Source organism: Cyprinodon tularosa, unplaced genomic scaffold (genome assembly GCF_016077235.1).
Source record: "Cyprinodon tularosa strain WSP-4 unplaced genomic scaffold, ASM1607723v1 ctg246, whole genome shotgun sequence".
NCBI lineage: Eukaryota > Metazoa > Chordata > Actinopteri > Cyprinodontiformes > Cyprinodontidae > Cyprinodon > Cyprinodon tularosa.
Window position 1 is genome coordinate 521140 of NW_024038913.1, and position 14622 is coordinate 535761.

General features: G+C 39.0%; 1 protein-coding gene across 4 annotated transcripts in view; it reads left to right on the forward strand.

Moving 5' to 3' along the window:
• The window catches only part of pbx4 (pre-B-cell leukemia transcription factor 4), a 28202-nt gene extending 13836 nt beyond the window's left edge, over positions 1-14366 (forward strand). For 2 of the 4 annotated variants that reach the window (XM_038287951.1, XM_038287952.1), the window contains 7 exons: positions 7006-7250; positions 10160-10350; positions 10472-10607; positions 10789-10945; positions 12506-12576; positions 13441-13527; positions 14227-14363. In XM_038287951.1, the coding sequence (XP_038143879.1) occupies positions 7006-7250; positions 10160-10350; positions 10472-10607; positions 10789-10945; positions 12506-12576; positions 13441-13527; positions 14227-14316 (977 nt within the window). In that variant the 3' untranslated portion in view covers positions 14317-14363. Of the gene's footprint in view, positions 1-7005; positions 7251-10159; positions 10351-10471; positions 10608-10788; positions 10946-12505; positions 12577-13440; positions 13528-14226 lie in introns of all 4 variants that reach the window. The other 2 variants (XM_038287953.1, XM_038287954.1) reach the window with 1 other exon arrangement.
• Positions 14367-14622: the final 256 nt, after the last annotated feature.

The following is a 14622-nucleotide window of genomic DNA, read 5'->3' on the forward strand; positions in this document are numbered from 1 at the left end:
GCACCAGTTTAGATATTTTTGTTCCACAGCTTTTGGCTGAGCTCACTAAATAAAGTGATGTGAATCACTTGCCTCGTTAAAACAACCTAATTATTATTAGTTTTCTAGCCGTTTAATCTGGAACGGAGCCATAAACTTTTATGAGTACTTCAGAACCTGAGGGAGGTATTTTATTATATTTTATATGAAAGAAAGGTTGAATCTATTTTAGGCTTTCATGTCTACAGGATAGAGATAGTTCCCTTAAGATCTATATTATAGTACCTGTCACATTTTTTTTTATTTTATATCCTTAAAGATGCTTGTTGTACAGTTAACATTTCTCTCAAGTTCTCAAGATGAGTTTTTGACAATATTTTTTTATTTTTTGATAAGATTTGGATTTGTATGTATTGTGATATCCTGCCATTCATTCCCCCCCCCCCCCCCCCCCCTCCCCCCCCAACTACTTCGTTCAGGAAGAGGATGAAAAAAGACAATGTGTTAAAGGGGGTGCAAGAGTGATACAGAGATTGATGAGGCAGTAAGAGCAAGAGTAATTACTTGGTGTCCATTCCCCAAGCCAGATTGGCAGACGGCTAATATCACACAGACCCCTGGCCCTGACAGACGCCCCCACACACACTCAGACACACAACCCAACTCTAACCAGGGATCAAGAACACCTCAGACTTTTGCATAAACCTAATGGCGTGTGGGCCAGTTGACTTCCCCGTGTGGTATTATTCCTGAAGGAACTAGGCTTTTGACTATTAAGGGGAATCTTTTCACAAAATTTTTATTTCTTATAGCTCTGCAATTGAAAAGTATCAAGATTTCTAAATGAATACATGTATGCATACATTTTTATCATAGTTTACTACAATAGCTTTTTGTTGTAGGCTCATGAAATTGTTTAGAAATTAATCAAAATTTTCTATGCATTAATTTTATTTTTCTAGTTGTTACAATTACTCAATAAAAAAAAAACAACCAGGTAAAATAAAATTAAAGACCAAGGCATTTTATGCACATGTTTGGTTCACACGGCTATTTTCTGCGCTGTCTGTATTGTTCATCACAAATAAATATGGTCCTGCTATCTTCCATTTTTAATATGTCTGCACTATTCAAACTACTTAGGTTGTGTTCTTAAAGAAAGTCGGTATATCTCTAATTAAAGATATGTAAATTAAGTCTCAGCTGGGTTGTACTTGTTTGGTGGTAGTGGGATGGGAGAGTCTCTGAGCCCAACTCCTAATCCTGACTAATTAAGGATTAATTACAATTGATGGGTGCCTTCCACCCCTTAGCTGTTGTGCACATAGCTGTCCCAGACAATATGTTCGTCTATTTCACACCATGTCATTAATGTTAAGAAGAAATAGAAACATCAGGATGGAAGAGGGAGGGGGGGAAACATTAACGCGAAGACGATACGCATTGTTACTTAGTTTGCTACATTACTGTGAATATCTGGATGGCTAGTACTGTATGTGCAGATTAATGTTAAGTCACAGATTTATTTATTTTTTTTTTTTTAGATTATAGACATATTTTGAGAAGCGGTGTCAGTTTGTTTCATTGTGTTGTTACATTTAAACAAGTTTGTGCTTGTGATGTATTTTTGTTAACAGATTCAGTGGTCGTGTACATTTTTTTTTCTTTTGCTCAGTGATTCATGCTGATAGCAAATTGGTTTTATTCAGAACCGAGGTGCTACATTTGAACCGAGCAGACTAACCATGTCGCCCCAGTTCTCTCTGGCACCATCTGACTGTGTCATAATGCTTGTTCACTTGTTATAAATGGGCACCGCTCCTCTGATCTATGGCTTAATTGCCACCAAATTTGCATAACAGTGCAAATTAACGACCTCTCAAATGAGCGTTCATTTTTCACAAAGTCTTTAGGAGCTCCTTAAGAGTCTGTGCTAATGAGCACAGGAGGCAGCTGGCCTGATGAGAGTTGACTGGAGGAAGATCCTAGCAGGGCTGTAACAAGCCTCCTGCTTTGGTGCTCTTCATCATCCTCCTCATCCTCATGTGACATTTTCAATTCTTTCTTCGTGTCTTTTCTTCTCTCTGTGCTCTGAAATGTACTTTACTGATAATGTCATGTTAGTAGCTGCATAACAGTGGATAAAAATTTGCTGATTTTCTTTGAGAAGTTTTGTTAATGAGTTATTCTTTAATTTTCATACAATACATACAATTACTGTCTGGTTACAAACTTCTCAAAATTCTCTAGAAATAAAGCAAAAAATCATGGCAAACCACAGTAAGAGTTCTGGCAATTAATGATATTGACATTTAAACAGTTTGAACTTCTCTTCTTCCTTTCACTTGAACACGTAGGGTTATGTCATGATTTTAATTGTATGCAAAAGAAATGATATTAGATCCTACCGGCTTATTATTTGTGTTTTTTAAAGAATGTTTGTGAATCCTAAACAAATATGCTTCGTAATTCTATGAGAAAATGTTGTTTGCAAGGAGAAGGTAACCGGAAAGTTTGATAGTTTTTTTTTTTTCTGTTTCATTTAAATAGTTGTTGTTTTTCCCACCTTGTGTTTGTTTGTGTTTTTTAATAATGCCTAAGTGTCCCACGCTCACTTTGGTTAATTAATGGCTTACTAATGATGTGCTGGATTGAAGTGTTGTGTTTGCCTAAGGTGTGACTTCTCCCATTTACACTTCAGTCAGACCACACAGTGTTTACTCTCAATCCGTACCTCTCTCTGTGTTTGTGTGGGTGTGTGTATGTCATAGTGGGGGGCTGTGTGCAACAGGACTCTGGTGAACTACCCAAACAGATGCTGATTAGTGTGAGCTGCTTAAAGCAGGAACGAGCATATGGATTGGGCTCATTAAGTTGACAGTACTTAACAAAAATACTGCCTTTTTGGAGAGGAAACAAAGTAGCAGGAAATTCGGATAAGAAGGCTACTCTTGTACCATTTTTATGTGTTAACAGTCAGAGATTCTTTACTATTTTAACATGTTTGTATGTTTGCTTACATTCAGATATTAGCATAAGATATATAAACATCTGCACAAAAATGATATGAATAAAAGTTTGACTCAGTTAAGCCTGTTTCAAAAACAAGCTTTCCTTCCAAAGTATTAAACAAATTCGCCAACTTTATGCTGTTTTCGGCTATGCGTGAATTCTAAGTGGTGATGGCCGTATTCTTAACATCTCTGGGCTTTAAGAAATAAAATCCACAGCTCAAAACGATAGTCGGTGGGATGCAGCATCTGGTCCAAAGTTGCATACCATTTATTTTTTAAAAATAATTCCAGACAAACTTGTACCAATTCTGTTGCGCTGTATATGGTATTGCTAAGCTTTGTTTACACTTAAAATGCCGCTAAATACTCCAGATAAAGAAGACATTTTAGATCATGGTGCTTTTTACAAATTGTCTTTGCAGAATAAATAAAATATATGTTTCTAAAGCCGGGTTTTGTGTAATGCGTTTATCTTTTTGGTACATTTTTCCTGTGCTTTTGAAAAAGTACTGTAGCAGCTTCAAATATAAACACGTACAGCTCTAGTTCAGGCTTGCACCAAATCAGAGTCCTGCAAGATATCCGGAAATGTGGCTTTAACTGAGCCTGCAGGGCAGGCAGACTTCAACCCCCCTCATTGCATCACCTCTCTTAACAAAAAGCATGGAGATGGTTAAAAGGGTATTTTAGTACCAATGCACAAAGCAACAATACATTTGAAATAGGATTATTTTTGTTAGTGCATTAACATTAGATCATTTTACTTGCAAACTGAATTTACTCAACTAGTAAACCACACCACTAGTTGGCAGTATATTTTTGAAACTCTTCAACATCCCCATATTTACCAACACTCCCTGCTTAAAAATGCCTCATTAATGAGTCATACTGCACATACATGTGCAGGTGCTCCCCCCCTACGGCAGATTGTTTTTACTGTGTAAAAATGAGCCAGGAAGGTTTTTGAATACTTCCACTCTGGAACTTGTTTTCGAATCTAACCCTGTTTTTTTTTTTATGAAGCGCTATTTATTCCTTGAAAATATATTCATATGTTGTAATTTCTTCAGTTTCTAAGAATTTATTTGCTTATTTGAGTTGCATATATTTAATAGTTTAACAGTAATTATACGTTTTCTTGTATCCAAGTTGTTTGTAGTGCATGGGACAACCCGAGGTGTTCACTATGGTTTCTTTTTCACCAGTTCTGCTCTCTGGTGCATCTGTACTCCAGATTTAGCGTAGTTCTGTTGCCCCTCTTTCTCAGTCCCTTTCTTCCCTGAACACATATCTTCTTCTGTGACTCCTTTTTCAATTCTCCTTGGTTCTCCTTCTACCCTCCCTCTCCTTACCTTTTTCCCCCTTTTTTTTTTTTTACTTCTCTCTCTCTAGATCCCTTGCTCTCTCCCAGTGAAAGGCTGAGAATACCCAAGGGAGCTGATGCAATTAAAATGCTAATCCTGTCTGTCTACAGAGAGAGGGAAAGGGGGGGCTGACAGCATGAGGGATTGCGGCTCACATGGAGAACTCGACTGAAATGGAGAACAGGGGGTGGGGGTGGGGGGCACAGGGGGAGGTGTGTGTGTGTGTGCTTGTGTAGTAGGGCTGCGTTGAAAGGGAGAAGGGGGAGGGGATGTGTGTTGGGGGAGACGGAGTGAAAAAGGGGATGCTAGCGAGGTAAAAGACAGACAAGGATAAAGCTTGTGCTCTGAGCTGAGCAATGATATACTGACAGCGTTTAAGCCTTATCTATGCCTATGTAGGGAAAGCATTGCAGTTAATGTACAGCACTACCACTGTTGGCAGAGTTGTTCACCTTTACCTGCACCACTTTTTTTGTATTATTATTTTGTGTGTTGTATCTGCATGGCACAATATTTCTACTTTGGCTGTGCAGAAATGAGAATGATTATGTATGCAGAGAGAGCCCAGCTGGATACCCTGAATATTTCATAGTATGTGTTGCTCGCTTAGTCTTCCAATGCCACACCGCCCAGCTAGGCTTGTAACATATGCATAATGGTTATTTCTAAAAGCTATGGATGTTGGCTGTTGCCTGTCCTGTTGTATCAGAAAATATTAACATGTTGGTGCTTTCAGCTCTTCGGTTTTAGGGACAAAAACATTATTAGAAATATTTAGTTCTAATGATATTTTCAGCTTGTGGAAATAGTCATTTTGCTTTTTGGTGACAGTGGAGTTTTTTACGTAAATCTCATGGGTTTGATTTGGGCTCTATTTTTACTCATCTCAACAGCTGCTGTGATATCACTAGGCCACTAGATTGTTCATGAGTGCAATTCTGGGTAATCACGGCTTAATTGGAGTAATTAGGGGAATGTTGGGGCATTAGGCTACAGCTGGGGGCCATAATGAGTCACAGTAAAAAGGAGGTGGGGGGGGTTGAGGTGAGAAGCTCCAAGAGCAGCAGTTGCCCTCTTGTCGGTGGGTCATTGTATTTCTCAGTGGATTGGCAGTAAAATTAAAAATATAAACTACTTGACAAACCTCGTCAGTTTTCTTCAAACTTCAACCACAACAAAGTTTTAAGTAGACGAGTATTATTGGTCTTTGACAGTCAAATTTAAAAGGCTGTTGGTTTTCTATCTAAAGAGTGCAGAGATCATTTGTGTTTTTTTTAAAAAGGGGGAGAGAGAGCAAAAAGGAGGGAAAGAGATGGGCGAATCAGGGTCATTAGTTCAGGCAACTTGGTCTGCTGCATTCCTAAGCCCTGAGATGGGGGAGCAACACAGCACAGCAGGAATGTGCCTTTGGTGGAGAAGAAACATAAGGTAGAGAGAAAGGCAAGCAGAAACAATAAAAAAACAGGAGGAAAGAGGCTAAGGTGAGCCTGGTACCATGCTGGAAAAGACTTACTAAAATAACTTGGAGAAAAAAGAAAATGTTGCACTAAAACCCACTGTTCCTATGGGCCCTCCTTGATCGCTTCACGTGACATATGATTTTAAATAACTTTGAAGAAATGCAACCATTAAACTCTACAATGCAGCAGACATTTTGAAAGAGATACTAATTTCACTCTAAAGTGAACTCATAAGTTTAGAAATCACTGAGAAGTGACAAATGTGAATAACCTTAAAGGGGAAGTTTGCCTTATACAACAACCATTGTAGCTGGATTATTCATGGCCGTTATTTTAATCCATACTGTTTGGATCTGTCTTGCTCTGGTTCTCGCTTAGTCTCCTGAATCTAGTGTCCTGTTAAAGGAAATAAAGTCTGTGAACACATGTTGAACCTGTATTTATCCTATAAAACAAAATATGTTACAAACATTATTTTGTATTTATGCCAGTTGGACCAAAATATTGAAAAAGAAAAATTACTAAACTCGTGAATACTTTAAACAGCCAACGTACAATTTTTTAAAAGGGATCCAAACATATAATCAAGGATCCTTTATAATTTTCCATGTTCTAATTCTCTAAACTTTTGTTTTAAGGTGAGGGACTTGAGCTGTGTTAGAAGCTTCTTTTACTTTCTGAAGTTGAATGATAGAAAAGCAATAGAGGCGAAGGGAAATTTAGTGAAGTGTAAAAGGCTGCAGGTCCTGAGAAAGGGTTGTCTGAAGTTAAAACCTGAGTAACAGAGTGGTGTCTAGAAGGGTGAGTGTGTATGTGTCTGTAAATGTATGTGTGTGAGAGAGAGAGATGAGAGCGAGGCTGTATGCTGACAGAGGTCCTGGTATAATACAGTGGTGGAGAGCAGCAACTGATAACTATACTTATGGCCACTGGGGCTCATAGTGACAGCACATGCACCTCTATTACTGGCCTCATGCCTCATGCCCTTATCTCTGGCAGCCTGCCACGGAGAGACCATACTGCCCTCTGCTGTTCATTTAGAAGAAATTCACCTTAAACAGAAAATGGACTTGGATGATGAGTTTTGCTGTTTTTTCTTAATGATGAAGCTTTAGTAGATACACTGTTAAGAGTATTTCCTTAGATTTATAGCTGACTTGTTTGTCCTTTCTTCTTTTTTTCCACCAGTCCTGAGTATACGAGGTGTGCAGGAAGAAGACCCTCCAGACCCCCAAATTATGAGGTTGGACAACATGTTGCTTGCAGAGGGAGTATCAGGCCCAGAGAAAGGCGGAGGATCGGCTGCAGCAGCCGCAGCTGCAGCCGCAGCAGGGGGCTCACCTACCGACAGCAGCATTGAACACTCCGACTACAGAGCCAAACTTGCCCAAATCCGTCAGATATATCATTCAGAGCTGGAGAAATATGAACAGGTTTGTTCTGATCAAAATTAAATGTTGACATTGGACTTATCTTAATCCTCATTTGGTAAATACTGAACAAAATAAAGATATTAATAGGAAAGAAATAAGTTTTATAATGGGAAACAAAAAAAATCTTAGATACTTTTCTATCACATGGATGGTTATTATTTTTCAGGAATCTTAACTACTGCAATTTCTGTTGTTTATAGCTATTACTAGAGGTATTGCTTGGTGATATGGAAAAAAAATCATATATGACATGTAGGGCTGGGTACCGAACTTCTGTACTTTTATGGTACCGACCGAAATGCTTCGGTTCTACAGAGTATCGAAACATGCCTCGTCTTTCGGTACCAAGTTTCGGTGATTGGCTCTAACACTTAACGTGATTGCGTCATCCAGGAAAAATACACAGGTGGTCACGCCTACAGCCAGGGTTCATGTGAACTGGTTGTGAGCGTCGCGGAACCCCTTTAAAATGCCCCCCAGGTCAAAAGTGCGGCTTCACTTTATTAAGACTGATGCCAATAGTGCGCAATGCAATACATCGTGCACGGAAATAATTTAAGAGCAGAAAGTTGCTCTGTGTTTGACTGCAAGAAGAGCGGACCGCAGCCGGCGCGACCATCCTCCTCTCAGCAGCCCGTGGGCAGAGCAAAGCCAGAGCGGAGTGAATAATGCGAGACACTCTTGGAGAATGCTGCTTTCAAACTGGACGCAGCAAGAGCAGCAAAATCACGTCTGCTGCTTCTTTTTTGCTGCTTGTACCAGCTTCTGACGCGCGGCTGAAGAAGCTTTGCTGCTCTGGCTGCGCGGTGCAAAAGTGGCTTTGACGCGCGTTGGGCGGAGCTACTCTATCCTTTATTTACCTTGCAGCTATATTTGCTGTGATCAGTGGGAATAAAGTAGTTTTAATATGTTTTTAAGTGGGAAAGTCCACCTGAAAACTTAATCAGTGCAGTCAGTTCATCCTGCCTTCCAATATTTCTGTGGGAGCCGCTCGGACCCCCACATACCAGCGGTGCGCTGTCAGTAGGATCCCATTCAATGGGCTTGTTTGTCAGACATGGTAATTTTTCTAAAGGAAAACTGCAAAGTAAAAAGGTCCTCACAATGTAACAGTGAATATTAGACACTGAATTTTTTTTTTTATGTAAGAGGAAAAATGTAAATGGAAAAACAGAGCTTAAAATAAAACTCAAGATTTGTACTTTTTTATGTTGTGTAATTTTCTTTTTTTTTCTCGAATTGATATTATAAAACTGGTATCGAAAAAACTATCGTTCAGGAACCGGTATCGAAGTGAAGGTATCAGTATTGGTACCGGAACCGAAAATTTTTGAACAATACCCAGCCCTAATGACATGACATGTCCATGATATGGACTATTTTATATCACAATAACTTTATATATTGAGATATGCCCCAATTAAGTACTTTTTCAGCTGATCTCTGAAAAATATGACACAACAATATAATTGCTTACTTTTTTTTTTTACTTTATTTTGAAATGACATTTAAAGAACTCTCACAAATGAGCAAAATAAAGTGTATTGCTGCGATATCTATGCATCAGATGCCAAAAGATGAGGCGGTGGTGGCGCTACCGTAGCCTTCACATTCTTTTTCAAAATACTATATGTATTTAAATGGAATTACCAAAATGAATAAATTAAAGTGAGACTGAAGTGCTTATGACTGGGTATACAGTACCTCGGGTCAAGGACTTTAATAAGTTCTTGGAAGCTCGTCTTTACACATGTAATGTGCGATGGCAACTGTAATTTTTTTACGGCGCTGAGAAGTTTTCTCATACGTGGTGCATCGGGCTAACGACTCCATTATCCTCGACAGGCTATAGATTTTATTTTTGCAACTTCCTCCCACTATTTCACAACTTGCTCAACCTCGCACTTTTGAACCTCGTGGTTCTTCTTTAGGTGAGGGAACAGTCTTGTAGCATAGTTTGCAAATTACCTTTTTCTGCTCTGTGTCCGACTTCTTGACTCCTAAATGTAACCAAATCAGACGTACCCCTCTTTTTGGTAAAAGTCCTTCATCTTGGTCTGCCTGCATAGCTGTTTCTGTTTGTTGCATCCATTGGTTTAAAACTTCAGCCTCCTGCGTCTGCATCTATCATCTCTCATGAGTTAAGTAATGTAAAGGATGTTACAAACCTGTAGCTTAGTCAGAAGCCATAAAGCTTCGGCCTGTTACAAAAACGCAAGCCAGCACTTCTTTGTGGACAAAAAAAAGTATATTTGCTTGAATACAAAATAAAATGGTGTTAGAAAGGATAGAATAGATTTAGCACTATAGAGACTTTTCTGTACGATATGTATCATCTTATTGCCCAGCCCTAACTAGAGGCATCGTTGAAATAATCAGAAGCAGGAGTTGGCCACTGTGGTTTGATTGGCTCAGATCGCTGCTTTAGTAAAAAAGAGAAAAATAACTGCTTCCTTTGCATTAATAGCATCCATATTGTCTCTGTTTTATATACAAATCAATCTTCAGTGTTTTCCTCAAGATAGAAAAAATAAATTCCCTTTCTAAGCCCAGTTAAAGATTTAAAACAACAGATATTATTGTTACTTCTTTTTTTTTTTAAGCCCTTGGTGGCCTTTATTTTGTCATTTAGGAAAGTATGGAGACAGGTAAGTGGGTTAGAAGGTCACATTCAGCAAAGATCAGCAGGACCGGGACCCGAAACTACGATGGTCATGCGTTCTACCTCCATGCCATAGCAGCACCCAATATTATTGCTGCCGAAATGTTACTAGAAACTTACTAATGAAATGAAGCCATCTGATGAGTGCAACTCTAATCAGCAAATCAGCACTGTTTAGCAACACATGGTACCACATATATCCCATCTTTTAACAGCAGCACTTAACTCCTGTCTTTTTTTTCCCCAGGCCTGCAGCGAGTTCACCAACCATGTAATGAACCTGCTGAGGGAGCAGTCTCGCACACGGCCCATCTCTCCCAAGGAGATTGAACGCATGGTGGCCATAATCCACCGTAAATTTAGCTCCATTCAGATGCAGCTCAAACAGAGCACCTGTGAGGCGGTTATGATTTTACGCTCACGCTTCCTCGATGCCAGGTCTGTCTTTGTGTGTTGGCAATACTTTTACTGTATTCATATGCAAAGATACTTTGTCAATGAATCAATGCACTGCAAATACCTACTCCAGCCTGTTCATTACATCTTTTGTGCGTTTCAGACGTAAGAGGCGCAACTTCAACAAGCAAGCAACAGAAGTGCTGAACGAGTATTTCTACTCCCACTTGTCTAACCCCTACCCTAGTGAGGAAGCAAAGGAGGAACTGGCCAAAAAGTGTGGGATCACTGTATCTCAGGTGAATGGCTTGGTTAGCTAATGTTCAAAATGTTAAAGGGAAAGAAAATAGTTCTTAAGAAGCTAAAACTATTAGCTTCATTATTGCCATATTCAGTTAAATATGCTATTTGTCCTCAACCTCAGAGGGATGCTGAGGCTTAATAAATGTTTATTCAGTATTAAATCCATCTTTTCTTCAGGTGTCTAATTGGTTTGGCAACAAGAGAATACGCTATAAGAAGAACATCGGTAAGTTCCAAGAAGAAGCGAACCTGTACGCAGTTAAAACGGCGGTGGATGCTGCAAATGTGTCAGCGCAAGCCAGTCAGGCCAACTCTCCAGCAACACCCAACTCAGGTATTGACCTAATCTCTACTAATTTCTAGATGTGCTTATAAATGACCCATTGAGACTTTTCTAGCTTTTTAACTTTTGTTTAAAGCTGACCTGAAGTTTGCTTTCGTTTTCAACCGTTTTGTGTCTCTGATGAAATACCCAAGTCCTGACATTTTGCTTCAATTTCTGTTTACACCATTTCCAACTAGTAATGTATCTCGCTCAGTTGGTGGATCTTTACAGGGATTAATGTAATTTAATGTTCTAGCTGTTTTTTTATGTTCAGCATACTTCTGTTCAGGTTGAGTTGTAAAGATGGACATGGTTTCCATGGAGGATCAGGGTATTTATCACAGATGTTTTGGTAATAGTTTTTCCAACATGAGTCACAACAAGACTTCCTTTCTGATGGAACTGATTAAAATCTAGTAAAATCTGATTACAGCACTTGCTGCAAACTGAACAGGAATGTTTTGGCGGCATGCTTTAACCCTCAAACCCTCTCAATGTGAAAAGTCTCACAATATCTCCTCTTGCAACATCCAGTAAACAAACCATTGTGGTAAGGTGGTGGTTTACTGACCTTATCTGACCAATGAACCAGATAAGCTCCTCCAATTCAAAATGTTTACAACATCTTTACAACTACACCGCTATGGTCAAATGCATTTGGTATTTTTCCACAAGCAGTCTCATAGGACTTTGCTAAATTTACAGTAATGGTATTTGTACACCACCTTTTAAGCTGTGCTGACTATTTATTTCATAGATGGATCCGGGCTTCTCCAAAATGTATACTGTGTTGTCTTTTCACTAACTTGGCAGCATTATTAGTCACCTAAGCTTCAACTTAGTGGTTATGTCTTAAGGTGTTGCCTGAACATTTCCACATGGTCCCTTCCTCATGATGGCATCTGGTTTTTGGATTGCACCAACAACTCACGCAGAGAAAAAAGAGCTGCACAACCAGTAATCCCCTCCCCTCTGCCTGCATAGAAATGGTCCTTAAAACCAAGCACATAAATATTTAGTTTATTCAAACTACATAGCATGTCCCTAAAAAGTAAGCACTTTGTTCATGTACTATTTTGAAATGGAAATCTGGTTTATTATATCGCTTTTAGTAATGAGTTTCTTCAGACTGACCATTCAGGACTTATTCTACTCTATTATTAGGTCAGCAAAAATCCGAAACTTCCTCTATGCTACCTTAGCAGGGCATGCCCATACAATCTATACCTGCATATGATTGTCAAACAGCCAGTCAGGACACAGTCAGGAATCTGAAAATTACAGCCAAGCATGAACCAGATATGCTGATTTCCTTTTCTTCATGATATCTTGTCTTATCTGTTTTTATCTTTCAATGAAAATCTCTGGCAGTTAGGACATTTAAAATAAATAAATAAATAATTTTTTTCTTTTTGTAGTCCAAGTTGACCAAAAACAGGAAACATGCATATGGTGTGTTAATCAATCCGGTTTCAAGTGTGCATGGATGAATAGTGCAGGTCAAGCCAGCTACACATGCGCATATATTTCCTTAAGGGTCACCAGGGTCAAAAAGCTTTTCTCGTGCAGGTGATACCTACCTTGGCCAACGCTCCCTCAATGGTGAGGGTCTCAACTTTACCCCCTCTCTACATCTGCAGGTATGAAAAGTGGACGACTGCAGAGTGAATAGAATTGATCCCCGTGGTGTAAACCGTCCATAGAGCATCCTTGTAATTTTTCCTTGTAGCGTAACTCCCCTTTTGGACATTTTGTCAGATCCTGTCCTGACTTTATTACCACCTGTTCCTGCCCCCCCCATAGTGCAAACTGACCATTCTTTCTGTTGAGAGCATTGGAATATTGGACAGTTGGATTTTTTTATTTTTTTTTATCTTGCATTTGATTTGAATTTATGTCAAAAGCTATCAAAGGCTATCAGAGTTCTTAACCGCGTCAGACATGGAGCTCAAACCAATAATCTCTTTGATCAATGGTCAGTTTCTTTGCCTTTTGGTTGTCCTCTATTTCCAACGGTATCAAACATTTCTGTCCATGCGAGTCCTCGTGTTCCTGTGCAGATCCAAACATTGTGTATTACCCCCTTATCTGTGTAGTAAGGGTTAAAATGTTTCTGTAATTGGTGATTATTTATTGCAAGTTGGAGTGTTTTTTGCTGTGTTGAAAATCCACAGATTTCTGCTGTAATGCTTTTATACAGGCTGGAGAATCAAAGACTACTAGTTTGTAGTAGTTCACTATAGGTCTGTGATCATGTCTCGAGGCTGATCAGAGGGGTAATTTTGATGGGTCAACTTAAACAAACCCTTAATAGGACCTTCCATAAAGGAACGGTAGAAAATTGCTGGTTGAAAGTATGATCCAAAGGGGGCGTGGGTAATGTAGACTGCTATTTCTGCATTCTGCAGAAGTTTGTGGATGACGTCTGCATTTTGTTGAAATTACAGAATAAAATGTCAGTCATTAAAATGTTAGTTTATTTATAAATTGTTTGTGTTTGACAGGTGGATACCCTGCACCGTGCTACACACCTGACGGGCGGCTATGAGGAGTTGTCAAGTAGTGGCCTCTTTACCCCTCATCGCCTGGATGTTAGTACTTAAAGTTTCTGTCCTGGTCTAATTAGTCTTATAGCTGCTGTTATGCAGCTGAAATTTATTTTAATAAGATTTTGACAAGATTTATGTTTTCTTACAGTTGTTTTTGTTGACATTGGAAACAAATAGCTTAAAGTCATCCTCTTGTAGGCGTTGCAATATTAATTTAGGTCCTAAATTTCTATGATAGTCTTACATTTTTATTTCTGATGCCAACCCTGCATAAATATTATAGCTGCATTTAGAGCTGAAACAATTAATCGGAGAAATCAATTATTGAAATAATCAACTAATGTAGCGATCAATTTATCATTAACTGGAGTATAGAGACTCTAAAAATGCATTTAGCTGACATAGCAGCAATTATACTAAAATTGTAATTGAAAAAAGCATTTTGCATTTAAGTTAAAAAAAAACTTTTTTGTCTGTTCATATGCTCTATCCAGAACTGCTCAAGTGGAAAAAGTTTCAGTTTCACCTGGTTTAATTCTGTAAAAAAATCTTCTTAAAGAAACCTTTGGCTAACTTATTAATCGATTAAGCGAAAAGATAATCGATTTTCAAAATGATTGTTAGTTGCTGCCCTAAGTGCATGTCGGTGAAAACAGAAAAAGAAAATAATAGCAATTAGATGCTGAAATAATAATCATCACTCTTCCTTTCTGTTCTGCCTCTCTCCCTGTCGGATTGCAGGCTAACAGCTGGCAGGACACCACCAACCCGCCCTTGGTAACCTCCCCTCCTGGTCCACCTGGCAGCGTCCACTCCGACACCTCCAACTGATGTGGCGGCTTTCTCTGCTGCCTTCTCATTCCTACTGTGGTCTGAATTTTAAAAAAAAAAACCATTACCTCCTGTTCACGGGCCACATAAATTTGTATACACATTTCATTCACACACGTTGTTCTGGACCACAGGACAGCTGTACAGCAGTTGGGAGGAAATTCTCCTTTCACCTTCATTCCAATTCTCTACTCTTTAAAAGTTAAAAGAGGAATGGAGCTCAGAGACATTAAGAAAACATCCTTATTGTCAAGGACTTTGAGAAACACATCCAGCTGTGTAGATTATCATGATGTCTGTACATTA